This window comes from Thalassophryne amazonica, chromosome 12 (assembly GCF_902500255.1).
Source record: "Thalassophryne amazonica chromosome 12, fThaAma1.1, whole genome shotgun sequence".
NCBI classification, from domain to species: Eukaryota; Metazoa; Chordata; class Actinopteri; order Batrachoidiformes; family Batrachoididae; genus Thalassophryne; species Thalassophryne amazonica.
Genome location: NC_047114.1, coordinates 3,638,738 through 3,654,033, shown reverse-complemented (window position 1 = coordinate 3,654,033; position 15,296 = coordinate 3,638,738). Strand labels below are relative to the sequence as shown.

General features: G+C 40.5%; 1 protein-coding gene across 1 annotated transcript; it reads right to left on the bottom strand.

Annotated features, from left to right (window-relative positions):
• Nucleotides 1-531: 531 nt before the first annotated feature.
• On the bottom strand, nt 532-13,282 carry si:ch211-155e24.3 (uncharacterized protein LOC100150696 homolog). Its single transcript, XM_034183638.1, has 4 exons — nt 12,895-13,282; nt 3,837-3,961; nt 3,515-3,617; nt 532-1,553 (listed from the first exon to the last, which is right to left on the bottom strand). Exons 1-4 carry the CDS (start codon nt 13,106-13,108, stop codon nt 586-588), a joined length of 1,410 nt encoding a protein of 469 aa, XP_034039529.1. The 5' UTR covers nt 13,109-13,282; the 3' UTR covers nt 532-585.
• Nucleotides 13,283-15,296: the final 2,014 nt, after the last annotated feature.

The following is a 15,296-nucleotide window of genomic DNA, read 5'->3' as shown; positions in this document are numbered from 1 at the left end:
GCCCTCTGAATGTTGTTTCCTGGTTTCTTGGGGGTCGGAATTTCTGGAAAGTTGCGACTGTATGCTAACTGGGCTGTCGCTACTCTATAAATATGGGGAGGGGCAACGGTTTAACCTCACAAATTTGATTTGTGGCACCTTTAACTTTGACAGATTTAACCGCTGTAAAAATAAATAACAGATAACTCGCTAAATAACCAAACACCATGAGCCGCGCACTCGTAGTGCCTTCAGAACGACGTACGGCCACAAACCTGCAGACGCATCATTAAACTTAACAACCAACAATTCTATTTCCAACACTTTGATCCAACTCCAAATTTTATCTACTTATTTAAAAAAATTAAATAATGAGGAAATCACACATTTGGGTAACAAACAGCAGGAGTTTCTTTCAGTTTCCTAAAAACAATAAGGTGCCATACTTTTTCCACCAATGGTCCACTTTGTGTGTAATGAGCCATGAATCACAGTTTGACGTCTGCACATTAATCTCCGTGATGTTGCGGTTGATGGCTACATTAACTCTTGTCTATGTACAAACGCTAACGGACCAAAGTATTGTTCCTTTAAGGCACCGTGGACTCAGTGGGCGGTCTTCTGGTGGGACGTCAGACTGGAGCGCTGTGTGAAGCACTTGCCGCACAGCGCGCACCCGTAGGGCTTCTCCCCGCTGTGCACCACAGCGTGCCGGATCAGGTTGCAGTGCTTGGTGAAGCTGCGACCGCACTGAGCGCAGCTGAACGGTTTCTCCCCTGTGTGACTCCTCAGGTGCTCCTTCAGCTGACTGAACCTGGTGAAGTTTTTGTCGCAGTACGTGCAGCCGAATCGCTTCTCGCCCACGCCGCATCTCCACGGTGTCCTCATTCTTTTCGCCACGCCGAAGTTGCTTCGGCTGTGCCCGTACAATATCGGAGCAGATGCCGTCGGATTTGCCGCCAGCAGATTCTGGCATTCATTCCCTGTGGGCGGCGCAGGCTCACCGAACGGGACTGAGTTTTGATCTGTGGAGTTAACTGAGGATGAAGCATCGTGTCCGCTGAGTACGTGCGCCGGTTGAGGTGGCTTAGAACCAAACACTTTGACACGCTTTTTTGCTCGTGCAGCACCCGCCTCCAGAGAAGGCAGTTTCTCTGAGTGAATCTGCAACACCACGTCGTCAGACGAACACTGATTCAAATGCAAACCACTCTGAGACGTGAACAGGGAGGAAACGGGCTCAAACTGTTGTTCTGTGTAGGAGAATCCTGGATCTCCAGCGTCTCTGGCCTGGTTGGACCACAGCTGCCCGTTGGCCTCTTCCACGACAAACATGCACCTTGAATCAAGCGGCACAGCGTTCTCACGTTGCTTTTCCTCATGTTTCACGAGAACTACACTGTCGTTTTCACTTTCGGTAAGGTGCTGCTCCGGGAATGTGTTTAAGTCACCTGATGGGGGCAGAAGAGAGCCAAGGTTTGTCGGGTTCTCGGCTGAGTGGTAACATTCCACAAAGTCGTCAGTCTGAGCAGGTTGTGAAACATCAAAACATGGCGGCTGCACGGCTTCAGAGACTAAAAGAAAGAAACCACAACATCAGGATAGAAGTTTTTGGTTTTTATAAAAGGATTGGAGGGTAAATCTGACCAATAACTCGGCCAACATCTAAAAGCAGTCGATCTGCACTGACCAGCGGGTTGGCCACCATTTTCCAAAGTGTAAACAACATGGAACTCAACGAGAAACAGTGGTGACATTGTTAGTATGACCTTTAATTGGTATCTGCCTCCAAATCTAATCGACTCTTCCCTGTGATCCGACGCCTACAACGCCACAAAACACCACTCGTGTCTTTTTGACATATCCTGCTGACACTCTCGTCCAAAACCATTTGCTCATTGGAGAAGGAAGAATGACAACTAAAATCAGACTGATCTCAAGTACATGTGGTCCACGGGTAACTAATGAATTCTGCTCCAATGACCCAGATTTTTGACACTTTGGATATAAGCCCTTTTCAAAGTACTCACAATCGGCCGAAAATTTGGCGACAGAACGCCAATAATTTCTCATAAACGGAACAGTTACTGAAATAATGTTTGTGTCGGCAATGTAAAATGTCCTTGCACCGTTTGTCCAGTAGATGGAGCTGTGACTCCATTCAACTGAGAGCTGCTTACACCCCTGCTTAAATGTGTTCATCACTGGCCCCCATAGTTTTCCGTCACACTGCACTGATCGGCTGACAAAAGCATACAATTAAGTTTATAAGGATGTATATCCTTATCCTGAACGTATATCTAAGTTGCAGCAACAAGAGGTACAAGATCAGATGTATTTCACTTTTAAGGATATGTATTTGCTAATTTCACAAAGGTTTAATTCTTGATTGCATTTTTTTGAACTTGAAAATTCTTCTCTGTTATAAAGTTAATTAATATGAGGACAAAGCTTCAGCTTTTAGCTCATACCTTTTATGTTAAGGGTCCAAAAAAGAACATTTTATTCATTTAAAAAAAAAAATAATAATAATATCGGCTGATTTATCGGCTATCGGCAAATCAGCCAATTTATCGATTATCGTCGTTTTTTTCATCCAAATATCGTTAGCGGCATCGGCCTCAAAAAATCCACATCGGTCGGGCTCTACTTTGGACACACGAGTTCCTGAACCACCATCTGATTTACACATTCAAGCTGATGCACGCAGCTGGAATTTAAAAGTGACTTGTACTCAGAGATGTTTGTAACCGTGGATCACTAGTAGGTGGCAAATGGTTCAAACCGGTTTTGCTCTGGTGCTTTCAGCAGACCCACATGGTGATTTGATGTGTGACTGTGAGTCAGGATTTGACCTGACAGTGCTAGGATGCTAACACGCATTTTTTCACTGAAACTAATGACAAATGTAGCACAAGTTCTACCAGGAAGTCTCAGATTACAAAGCTTTCATTCAGATTCCCCTCATCAACAACAGCTGGAATTGCTAATCAGAAGCAGCTGCTTCTTCCCCCCCCCCCCCCCCCCCCCCCCCCATCAGTCATCAACTCATGACCAAAAGGAGACATGGACATTATTTAAAAATCTCAGTTCTAACACACCTCTCTAATACTTGCAGTTGCTGACTTGAACACTACCTCCTCCACCCCACTGACACCAGCTAATCTGTGTCAGCTGCCTGTGGGGGGGAGGGAGAAAATGATCATGCACTGCCTGCTTACAATGACAGTAGTTGAGATGAATGTTCCCCCACATCATCACGGCTCAGAGCGCCGCTAAAAACTTTCTAACATTCTCATCATATTTCCCAAGTCTTTATGTTAGAACAACAAATCTGTGAATCTGGCCACACTGAAAGACAGAGTAAATCATATGGAAAAGAAGAAGAGTAGCTTCTCCCACCGCTATCTGTACTCGTTTTATTTGAGGAAATGAAGCCAATTCCAGTAGTACTTGGTGTTTAACACGTAAACTGTTGATGTAACTTAGTTTTATAGTGTCTGATTTTCACTGTGGAAATGTTGCGTGGACTCACTCGTGTTGTCCTCCTGCTGGTTCCTCCAGGTGTCCTCGTCCTCTGCGGTCTCTTCTTTAATCTGTACCACCTCAGCTTCATGAGCAGGCTCCAAGTCTGTGCACTGCAACAATCACCAGCTTCAATGAATTTCTCAAAGTCACACACAGTTACCACTGAGACTGCGAGTCACGTGACTGTGCAAATCCTCATATGTGACTTTTTTCTTTAAATATTGCATTAATTTGCTTTTTGATTTTTAACATTAGGAAACACTATAAAGGTTTGTACAGATGGTGTCAGACTTGTAAATTGCGATAAAGTGTTTTCTTCTTGTCTGTACCTGTGGGGGTTGTTGACTTTGCGTGACCGCGTCCATTGAGCCATCCCAAACCGTGATCTCTCTGTCTTTGTTCAAAACTAGTTTGACGAGAGGAGCACATCGCTCAGCTGCTGGAGGATAAAACACTGTGGAAGAAAAAAAAACATTTACAAAAAAGCTACGATTAGGAGATAAATCATCATTTTGAGTTCCTCAGTATTTGAGTGATGCTAAATTCTAAATCATAGTTATGTGACACTGACTCAAAGTTAAGAGATGTTAAGTCATAGTAAAAAGTTACCTTTGCAAGTTGTAGTTGACTTGATATCAAGTCATAGTTATGAAGTAGTAATATTATGCAATTACAAGACGTGGGAGATAACTTGTAAGTCCAGGTTATGAAAGCAAGTAGGGCTGCAGCTATCGATGATTTTAGTAATCAAGTATTCTCTTGATTATTCTGGCGATTAATCGAGTAATCGGATAAAAAGTACTTCTGTGTTTCTAAACATCAGTAGTCCAGGACTCTCCCTAAGCAATGGCACAATGTCACTGCGCCAAAGTGTTGGCATTTTGCTGAAATGGCGATGGGATGTAACTTTGTTTTTGTTTTCTCCAACTTGTAAAATTTAACCATTTTTAAGTTTTGTTGTTTTTTTTAATAAAGGTTGATGGACTGGGTCCCTGCATGATTTTTATCCCTCTTTCTCTGCAATTCAGCAGATGCATTTCAGCTGGAGGTTGAACATGCAGCCTCACAGTCAATTTTTTTTATTATTATTATTATTTATTTAAGTTACTGTGTTTGTGAAGTGTTGTGTGTTGCCCAAAAAGCAAAAATTAAAAAGTCAAACACTCAGTGTGAGTCTGAGGGAAACACAGAAGAAAGAGTGGACTTCTGCTGTTTGTCAATGTAGCCGGGGACAGAGCTGTGACTCACCCGGTCTGACAGCGCCTCACACTGGGCAGAGAGAGACAGCAGCCGGCCACCGGGTCAATAGTCCCTCCACACGTAGAGCAGACCGTGTGTTTTTTAAAAATAGACAAACACACTCCTTTGCTTTAAATGCACAGTAAGTCTATTTCAGATGATCAGCGTGGGCCATCTTTCTCTTAAAAGGCTTTATTTTACTCTATGTGTCACGTTGGAAAGCGGTAGCTATTGTTGCTAAATTTGATTAGCTGTTATGCTCGTCTTCTTGTTTTTTTTTTCCTGCGGACGCTGCAGCGCCACACACAGGCCTGGCATATGTACTACAACGTTAAACGAGGCTTCGAGGCACAGAATTTGCCCCTAACATTTTTTGTAATCGAATTATTCGAGTTACTCGATTAATCGTTTCAGCCCTAAAAGCAAGTTGTGTTATGAGATAATCTGTAGCTATGACATGCATATTCATCGTCCAAACTATAACATGTAAGTCGTAGTTACAAGTTATGTGACAATAAGTCATAGTTACAAGTTATTATTACTCAACAAGTTGTAATTACAAGTTATTATTACACGACAATAAGTCAGTTACAAGTCATTATTACATGACAATAAATCATAGTTACAAGTCATTATTACATGAAAATAAGTCGTAGTTATCATTACGTGACAAAAAGTCATAGTTACCACGTATTATTACATGACAATAAGTCATAGTTACAAGTTATTATTAAGTAACAATAAGTCATAGTTACAAGTCACTATTACGTGACAATAAGTCCTAGTTACAAATTATTGTTATGTAACAATAAGTCATAGCTGCAAGTAATTATTACATGATGATAAGTTGTAGTTACAAGCCATTATTACGTGACAATAAGTTGTAGTTACAAGTTATTGTTACGTAACAATAAGTCGTAGTTGCAAGTTATTATTAAATGAAAATAAGTCGTAGTTACAAGTCATTATTACGTGACAATTAGGGCTGAAACGATTAATCGAGTAACTCGAATAATTCGATTACAAAAAATGTTCGAAGCAAATTCTGTGCCTCGAAGCGTCGTTTAACGTTGCAGTACATATGCCAGGCCTGTGTGTGGCACTGCAACGTCCACAGAAAAAAAAGAGAAGAAGACTGGAGCATAACAGCTAATCAAATTAGCAACAATAGCTACCGCTTTCCAACGTGACACATAGAGTAAAATAAAGCCTTTTAAGAGAAAGATGGCCCACGCTGATCATCTGAAATAGACTTACTGTGCATTTAAAGCAAAGGAGTGTGTTTGTCTATTTTTAAAAAACACACGGTCTGCTCTACGTGTGGAGGGACTATTGACCCGGTGGCCGGCTGCTGTCTCTCTCTGCCCAGTGTGAGGCGCTGTCAGACCGGGTGAGTCACAGCTCTGTCCCCGGCTACATTGACAAACAGCAGAAGTCCACTCTTTCTTCTGTGTTTCCCTCAGACTCACACTGAGTGTTTGACTTTTTAATGTTTGCTTTTTTTGGGCAACACACAACACTTCACAAACACAGTAACTTAAATAAATAATAATAATAATAAAAAAAATTGACTGTGAGGCTGCATGTTCAACCTCCAGCTGAAATGCATCTGCTGAATTGCAGAAAAACAAAAAAAAATCACGCAGGGGCCCAGTGCATCAACCTTTATAAAAAAAAATCAAAACAAAACTTAAAAATGGTTCAATTTTACAAGTTGGAGAAAACAAAACAGAAAGCCACATCCCATCATCATTTCAGCAAAATTTCAACACTTTGGCGCAGTGACATTGTGCCATTGCTTAGGGAGAGTCTTGGACTATTGATGTTTAAAAACACAGAAGTACTTTTTATCCGATTACTCGATTAATCGCCAGAATAATCAAGAGAATACTTGATTACTAAAATCATCGATAGCTGCAGCCCTAGTGACAATAAGTTGTAGTTACAAGTTATTGTTATGTAACATAAGTCGTAGTTGCACGCTCTTATTACATGAAAATAAGTCGTAGTTACAAGTCATTATTATGTGACAATAAGTCGTAGTTACAAGTTATTGTCACGTAACATAAGTCGTAGTTGCAAGTTATTATTACATAACAATAAGTAGTAGTTACAAGTTATTGTTATGTAACAATAAGTCATAGTTGCTGGTTATTGTTATGTGACACTATATTGTAGTTGCAAGTTATTATTACATGACAATAAGTCATAGTTCCAAGTCATTATTACGTGACAATAAGTCATAGTTACAAGTTATTGTTACGTAACAATAAGACATAGTTGCTGGTTATTGTTATGTGACAATACGTTGTAGTTACAAGTTATTATTACATGACAATAAGTCGTAGTTCCAAGTCATTATTACGTGACAATAAGTCATAGTTGCTGGTTATTGTTATGTGACACTATATTGTAGTTGCAAGTTATTATTACATGACAATAAGTCGTAGTTCCAAGTCATTATTACGTGACAATAAGTCATAGTTACAAGTTATTGTTACGTAACAATAAGTCATAGTTGCTGGTTATTGTTATGTGACACTATATTGTAGTTGCAAGTTTTTATTACATGACAATAAGTCGTAGTTCCAAGTCATTATTACGTGACAATAAGTCATAGTTACAAGTTATTGTTACGTAACAATAAGTCATAGTTGCTGGTTATTGTTATGTGACAATAAGTTGTAGTTACAAGTTATTACTTCGGGTCTTCGGAGTGAGATTGCATCAGAATTTTGGCTCTCTGTTGGGACTGTTTACACAGAGACTGCTACCTGCTGCTTTGGACTTGAACTAACAGTCTTTTTCAAGACTTTTTTACTTTTTTACCTTTTTACTTTTTTTAACTTTTTTACTGTGCTCCAACGCCTAAGGAAGACCTCTAACGGTCGAAACATCGCGACGGAGCACTTTTATCAGCTAACTTTCATTAGCGTTGGCAAGCTAACTAGCTTGCTAACGCTTTCGTTTTTTTTTTTTTTTTTTTATTTTATTTTAGCACCGTTGTCGTGCGTTCGCTGTTGTCGTGCGTTGCCTGTGCTGCTTCATGGCCTGTTTGGTGCCTTGATTGGGGCACTCCTTCTGCTGAATCACCTCTGGATTATTTACACATTATTCACTTTGTGTGTTTTTGGGAATCCGCTAGCTTAGCGCAGCTACTAGCTCTTAGCCGATTTAGCATGGCGGCTTCTCCTGTCTCTCCCGTACTTTTCTGCTCTGGGTGTGAAATGTTTAGTTATTCCTCGGCCTCCTTTAGCAGTAACGGTACTTGTAATAAGTGCAGCTTATTCGTAGCTTTGGAGGCCAGGCTGGGCGAATTGGAGGCTCGGCTCCGCACCGTGGAAAATTCTACAGCTAGCCAGGCCCCTGTAGTCGGTGCGGACCAAGGTAGCTTAGCCGCCGCTAGTTCCCCCCTGGCAGATCCCGTGCAGTCGGGAAAGCAGGCTGACTGGGTGACTGTGAGGAGGAAGCGTAGCCCTAAACAGAAGCCCCGTGTACACCGTCAACCCGTTCACATCTCTAACCGTTTTTCCCCACTCGACGATACACTCGCCGAGGATCAAACTCTGGTTATTGGCGACTCTGTTTTGAGAAATGTGAAGTTAGCGACACCAGCAACCATTGTCAATTGTCTTCCGGGGGCCAGAGCAGGCGACATCGAAGGACATTTGAAATTTGGTAAGATTGTAATTCACGTCGGCAGTAATGACACTCGGTTACGCCAATCGGAGGTCACTAAAATTAACATTAAATCGGTGTGTAACTTTGCAAAAACAATGTCGGACTCTGTTGTTTTCTCTGGGCCCCTCCCCAATCAGACCGGGAGTGACATGTTTAGCCGCATGTTCTCCTTGAATTGCTGGCTGTCTGAGTGGTGTCCAAAACATGAGGTGGGCTTCATTGATAATTGGCAAAGCTTCTGGGGAAAACCTGGTCTTGTTAGGAGAGACGGCATCCATCCCACTTTAGAGGGAGTAGCTCTCATTTCTAGAAATCTGGCCAATTTTTTTGGATCCTCCAAACTGTGACTGTCTAGCGTTGGGACCAGGAGGCAGAGCTGTGGTCTTATACACCTCTCTGCAGCTTCTCTCCCCTTGCCATCCCCTCATTACCCCATCCCCGTAGAGATGGTGCCTGCTCCCAGACCACCAATAACCAGCAAAAATCTATTTAAGCATAAAAATTCAAAAAGAAAAAATAATATAGCACCTTCAATTGCACAACAGACTAAAACAGTTAAATGTGGTCTATTAAACATTAGGTCTCTCTCTTCTAAGTCCCTGTTGGTAAATGATATAATAATTGATCAACGTATTGATTTATTCTGCCTAACAGAAACCTGGTTACAGCAGGATGAATATGTTAGTTTAAATGAGTCAACACACCCGAGTCACACTAACTGTCAGAATGCTCGTAGCACGGGCCGGGGCGGAGGATTAGCAGCAATCTTCCATTCCAGCTTATTAATTAATCAAAAACCCAGACAGAGCTTTAATTCATTTGAAAGCTTGTCTCTTAGTCTTGTCCATCCAAATTGGAAGTCCCAAAAACCAGTTTTATTTGTTATTATCTATCGTCCACCTGGTCGTTACTGTGAGTTTCTCTGTGAATTTTCAGACCTTTTGTCTGACTTAGTGCTTAGCTTAGATAAGATAATTATAGTGGGCGATTTTAACATCCACACAGATGCTGAGAATGACAGCCTCAACACTGCATTTAATCTATTATTAGACTCTATCGGCTTTGCTCAAAAAGTAAATGAGTCCACCCACCACTTTAATCATATTTTAGATCTTGTTCTGACTTATGGTATGGAAATAGAAGACTTAACAGTATTCCCTGAAAACTCCCTTCTGTCTGATCATTTTTTAATAACATTTACATTTACCTTGATGGACTACCCAGCAGTGGGGAATAAGTTTCATTACACTAGAAGTCTTTCAGAAAGCGCTGTAACTAGGTTTAAGGATATGATTCCTTCTTTATGTTCTCTAATGTCATATACCAACACAGAGCAGAGTAGCTACCTAAACTCTGTAAGAGAGATAGAGTATCTCGTCAATAGTTTTACATCCTCATTGAAGACAACTTTGGATGCTGTAGCTCCTCTGAAAAAGAGAGCTTTAAATCAGAAGTGTCTGACTCCGTGGTATAACTCACAAACTCGTAGCTTAAAGCAGATAACCCGTAAGTTGGAGAGGAAATGGCGTCTCACTAATTTAGAAGATCTTCACTTAGCCTGGAAAAAGAGTTTGTTGCTCTATAAAAAAGCCCTCCGTAAAGCTAGGACATCTTTCTACTCATCACTAATTGAAGAAAATAAGAACAACCCCAGGTTTCTTTTCAGCACTGTAGCCAGGCTGACAAAGAGTCAGAGCTCTATTGAGCTGAGTATTCCATTAACATTAACTAGTAATGATTTCATGACTTTCTTTGCTAACAAAATTTTGACTATTAGAGAAAAAATTACTCATAACCATCCCAAAGATGTATCGTTATCTTTGGCTGCTTTCAGTGATGCCGGTATTTGGTTAGACTCTTTCTCTCCAATTGTTCTGTCTGAGTTATTTTCATTAGTTACTTCATCCAAACCATCAACATGTTTATTAGACCCCATTCCTGCCAGGCTGCTCAAGGAAGTCCTACCATTATTTAATGCTTCAATCTTAAATATGATCAATCTATCTTTGTTAGTTGGTTATGTACCACAGGCCTTTAAGGTGGCAGTAATTAAACCATTACTTAAAAAGCCATCACTTGACCCAGCTATCTTAGCTAATTATAGGCCAATCTCCAACCTTCCTTTTCTCTCAAAGATTCTTGAGAGGGTAGTTGTAAAACAGCTAACTGATCACCTGCAGAGGAATGGTCTATTTGAAGAGTTTCAGTCAGGTTTTAGAGTTCATCATAGTACAGAAACAGCATTAGTGAAGGTTACAAATGATCTTCTTATGGCTTCGGACAGTGGACTCATCTCTGTGCTTGTTCTGTTAGACCTCAGTGCTGCTTTTGATACTGTTGACCATAAAATTTTATTACAGAGATTAGAGCATGTCATAGGTATTAAAGGCACTGCGCTGCGGTGGTTTGAATCATATTTGTCTAATAGATTACAATTTGTTCATGTAAATGGGGAATCTTCTTCACAGACTAAAGTTAATTATGGAGTTCCACAAGGTTCTGTGCTAGGACCAATTTTATTCACTTTATACATGCTTCCCTTAGGCAGTATTATTAGACGGTATTGCTTAAATTTTCATTGTTACGCAGATGATACCCAGCTTTATCTATCCATGAAGCCAGAGGATACACACCAATTAGCTAAACTGCAGGATTGTCTTACAGACATAAAGACATGGATGACCTCTAATTTCCTGCTTTTAAACTCAGATAAAACTAAAGTTATTGTACTTGGCCCCACAAATCTTAGAAGCATGGTGTCTAACCAGATCCTTACTCTGGATGGCATTACCCTGACCTCTAGTAATACTGTGAGAAATCTTGGAGTCATTTTTGATCAGGATATGTCATTCAAAGCGCATATTAAACAAATATGTAGGACTGCCTTCTTGCATTTACGCAATATCTCTAAAATCAGAAAGGTCTTGTCTCAGAGTGATGCTGAAAAACTAATTCATGCATTTATTTCCTCTAGGCTGGACTATTGTAATTCATTATTATCAGGTTGTCCTAAAAGTTCCCTAAAAAGCCTTCAGTTGGTTCAGAATGCTGCAGCTAGAGTACTGACGGGGACTAGCAGGAGAGAGCATATCTCACCCGTGTTGACCTCTCTTCATTGGCTTCCTGTTAATTCTAGAATAGAATTTAAAATTCTTCTTCTTACTTATAAGGTTTTGAATAATCAGGTCCCATCTTATCTTAGGGACCTCGTAGTACCATATTACCCCATTAGAGTGCTTCGCTCTCAGACTGTGGGCTTACTTGTAGTTCCTAGGGTTTGTAAGAGTAGAATGGGAGGCAGAGCCTTCAGCTTTCAGGCTCCTCTCCTGTGGAACCAGCTCCCAATTCAGATCAGGGAGACAGATACCCTCTCTACTTTTAAGATTAGGCTTAAAACTTTCCTTTTCGCTAAGGCTTATAGTTAGGGCTGGATCGGGTGACCCTGGACCATCCCTTGGTTATGTTGCTTTAGACGTAGACTGTGGGGGGGTTCCCATGATGCACTGTTTCTTTCTCTTTTTGCTCCGTATGCATCACTCTGCATTTAATCATTAGTGATCGATCTCTGCCCCCCTTCTCGGCATGTCTTTTTCCTGGTTCTTTCCCTCAGCCCCAACCAGTCTCAGCAGAAGACTGCCTCTCCCTGAGCCTGGTTCTGCTGGAGGTTTCTTCCTGTTAAAAGGGAGTTTTTCCTTCCCACTGTGGCCAAGTGCTTGCTCATAGGGGGTCGTTTTGACCGTTGGGGTTTTTCATAATTATTGTATGGCCTTGCCTTACAATATGGAGCGCCTTGGGGCAACTGTTTGTTGTGATTTGGCGCTATATAAAAAAAAAAGTTGATTGATTGATTGATTACATGATAATAAGTCGTAGTTACAAGTTATTGTTACGTAACAATAAGTCATAGTTGCTGGTTATTGTTATGTGACAATAAGTTGTAGTTACAAGTTATTACATGACAATAAGTCGTAGTTACAAGTTATTGTTACGTAACAATAAATCATAGTTGCTGGTTATTGTTATGTGACACTATATTGTAGTTACAAGTTATTACATGACAATAAGTCATAGTTCCAAGTCATTATTACGTGACAATGTCGTTACAAGTTAACGTCACATAATATATCATAGTTGCTGGTTATTATTATGTGACACTATATGGTTGCACGATAAGTTATTGTTACATGATCCAAAGTAATAGTTATGATGATGTAAGTTGTACCTATGACATACTAAGTCACAGCAGATGTAACTCGTACTTACAAGTTGTAGTTACAGGCTGATACTAATTTCATAGTGACAAAGTGAGTTGTAATTAAGTCATAGTAAAGCAGTAAGTTGTAAGTCGTAGTTAAGAGATGTAGTTCCAAACTGATGCACTTAGTTATAAGATCTGAGTTTGTGTCCATAGTAGCTCTCGGGTGCTAAGTCATGCTAAGTCAGTTAGCTGTAGGAGCGTGTCGTCACCCTTCCTCCGGGCTCTCATCCTCGTCCTCCTCAGCTCGGCCTCCATCGTGTCACACTTCTTCTTCAGCGCCTCGATGTCCCGCCGGCTGCGGCTCACCTCCAGCCGCAGCACCGCGCAGCCGTCGTCCACCCGCCGGTTGATTTCAGCCACCGCCGCCCGGGCCAGGATCTCCATGACGGACAGCAGCTGCGCCTGGAAGCTGCAGTTCTCCATGTCGGCTCCGCTTTGTCCTTCCTACTGGAGCGCGGACTCGGGTGTAGAATCGGATTAAGTCGCCCGTCGGAGCTTTAAATCGCTTCGGAAAACGGATTTCTATGAATTCCTCGTCGCCATGTTCATCTTTGTCAATCTGAAGACGTCACGTGGTTTCTGCTGCGGAGGGGGAGGGACGCTAGTTTTTCACGCTGGGCAGCTCATGCGGGCGGAGTCTAGTTTCACGAAGAAAAATGATACACCAAAAAGTCATTTTGGGGGAAAAAAAAAATCAAGAAAATAAATCTTTAAAAAGTAGAGACATCCGAGTACGTGGAAATGGTGGCAAAAAATGGAACTGAGGAGTAAGCATATTTGTTCAATAAAAAAAACTAATTACTACAGTGTATAGTCAACGAACGAACTCCCATCCATCAAAATCAATAAACAGAAATATAACTGCGTCAGTGCGGTGTCACGTACTGCGATTACTCCCGTACTGGTACGTGACGGGGGTTTGGAACCACGTGGTCACGCTGCCTCCGCGTTAAAAAATTGCGCTTCTATATGCATTGTACGGTAAACTGCACGACAGGAACTTCGTAATGCGTTCAAATGAAGATTGTACTTCAAGTTGTAAACTCTGTATTTTTCCTCCCTTTTCCATTAATATACGTCTGTATCTGTGAAGGAGCTAACGTAACGTATAATTTATTGACTTCTACATTTATGCTTTGCTTGAATGATTCGATTCTAAAGGTAAACACATACTCTCAATATAAACACAAATATTAACGCAAGAGACTAAATTTAAACCAAGATACACCTTGGTTTGCCGTCTGCATCTGAATGTAACATGAGCCCTCAAACATGAGAAATCTTAACGTATTTTTGCACTTTGTGGGGGTTCAAGTCGAGGTACTCAATTTACGAGCTGCATCTGAATGCATCATGAAGTTCCTGCGCTTGCTTTACCGTATAAAGCCACGTAGAGTCGCAATTGATTTTATGTATTACTTTTTGGGACAGCGTGCGCGCGCAGCTCCCAGCAACAGTTGACGTCACCACAGTAAATGTTTCTGACGTGCAATTTTAGCAAAGTGACAGACTTTTGAGAAGTAAATGTAAGAGAACATAATCACAAATTTACAAGATAATGTCATAATTATCTTTGCTCCAGTACATTTACACATTTATTATGAAATGTCATTAAAATCTGAAAGAAAGTAATTCTAAAAAAATACAAAATAAAAAGAAGTTAGAATAATAATAACGAAGAAAAAGGTTATTTTCGTTATTATCAACGCTTTGAATTTCACGAGGTTAATTAATATATGATGATGATAACAAAAATAATAAAACTTTCAATTAAGAACACCATCATCAAAATTAAAACTAACATTCAGCCACTAATAATATTAATGTTTAATGTGTTGTTTCCACACAAAAGGGTTATATTTACAAAAAGTGTGATGTTTTAATTAAGGATAGGTGTCATTATAAGCTGTTCTTTCAATGTCATGTTGATCTCCTCAAAGATTTGTTGAAAATTTTAAAACTTATAAATAAATCTCTCATTATGTCTGAGCTATTGTTCAAATTAATCTTTTAAATAATACCCAGGGGGCCAAGGGGGTTTTCAGTGCACGGTGACCCGTAAAACAGTGGCCCATTGTTTTTGTTTCTAGGGACCCTCTGCAACATATCGAGCAGGGCCCCTCTGGGAAATTCACAGGGGGCTCTGTGTGAGCGGAAACATTGATTTACCTATGAAATTTTGCTTAATACAAGATTTTTGGCCCTTTTGGTCAAATTTATATTATACAACCCCTGGCAAAAATTATGGAATCACCGGCCTCGGAGGATGTTCATTCAGTTGTTTAATTTTGTAGAAAAAAAGCAGATCACAGACATGACACAAAACTAAAGTCATTTCAAATGGCAACTTTCTGGCTTTAAGAAACACTATAAGAAATCAAGAAAAAAAGATTGTGGCAGTCAGTAACGGTTACTTTTTTAGACCAAGCAGAGGAAAAAAATATGGACTCACTCAATTCTGAGGAATAAATTATGGAATCACCCTGTAAATTTTCATCCCCAAAACTAACACCTGCATCAAATCACATCTGCTTGTTAGTCTGCATCTAAAAAGGAGTGATCACACCTTGGAGAGCTGTTGCACCAAGTGGACTGACATGAATCATGGCTC

Excerpts from the sequence above, each read along its gene's own strand:
- si:ch211-155e24.3 (XM_034183638.1), bottom strand. The coding sequence starts at position 13,108 with ATGGAGAACTGCAGCTTCCAGGCGCAGCTGCTGTCCGTCATGGAGATC. Across the intron at positions 3,618-3,836 it reads AAAGTCAACAACCCCCACAG|TGCACAGACTTGGAGCCTGC; the intron begins GTACAGACAAGA and ends TGATTGTTGCAG. Across the intron at positions 1,554-3,514 it reads CCAGCAGGAGGACAACACGA|TCTCTGAAGCCGTGCAGCCG; the intron begins GTGAGTCCACGC and ends TCTTTCTTTTAG.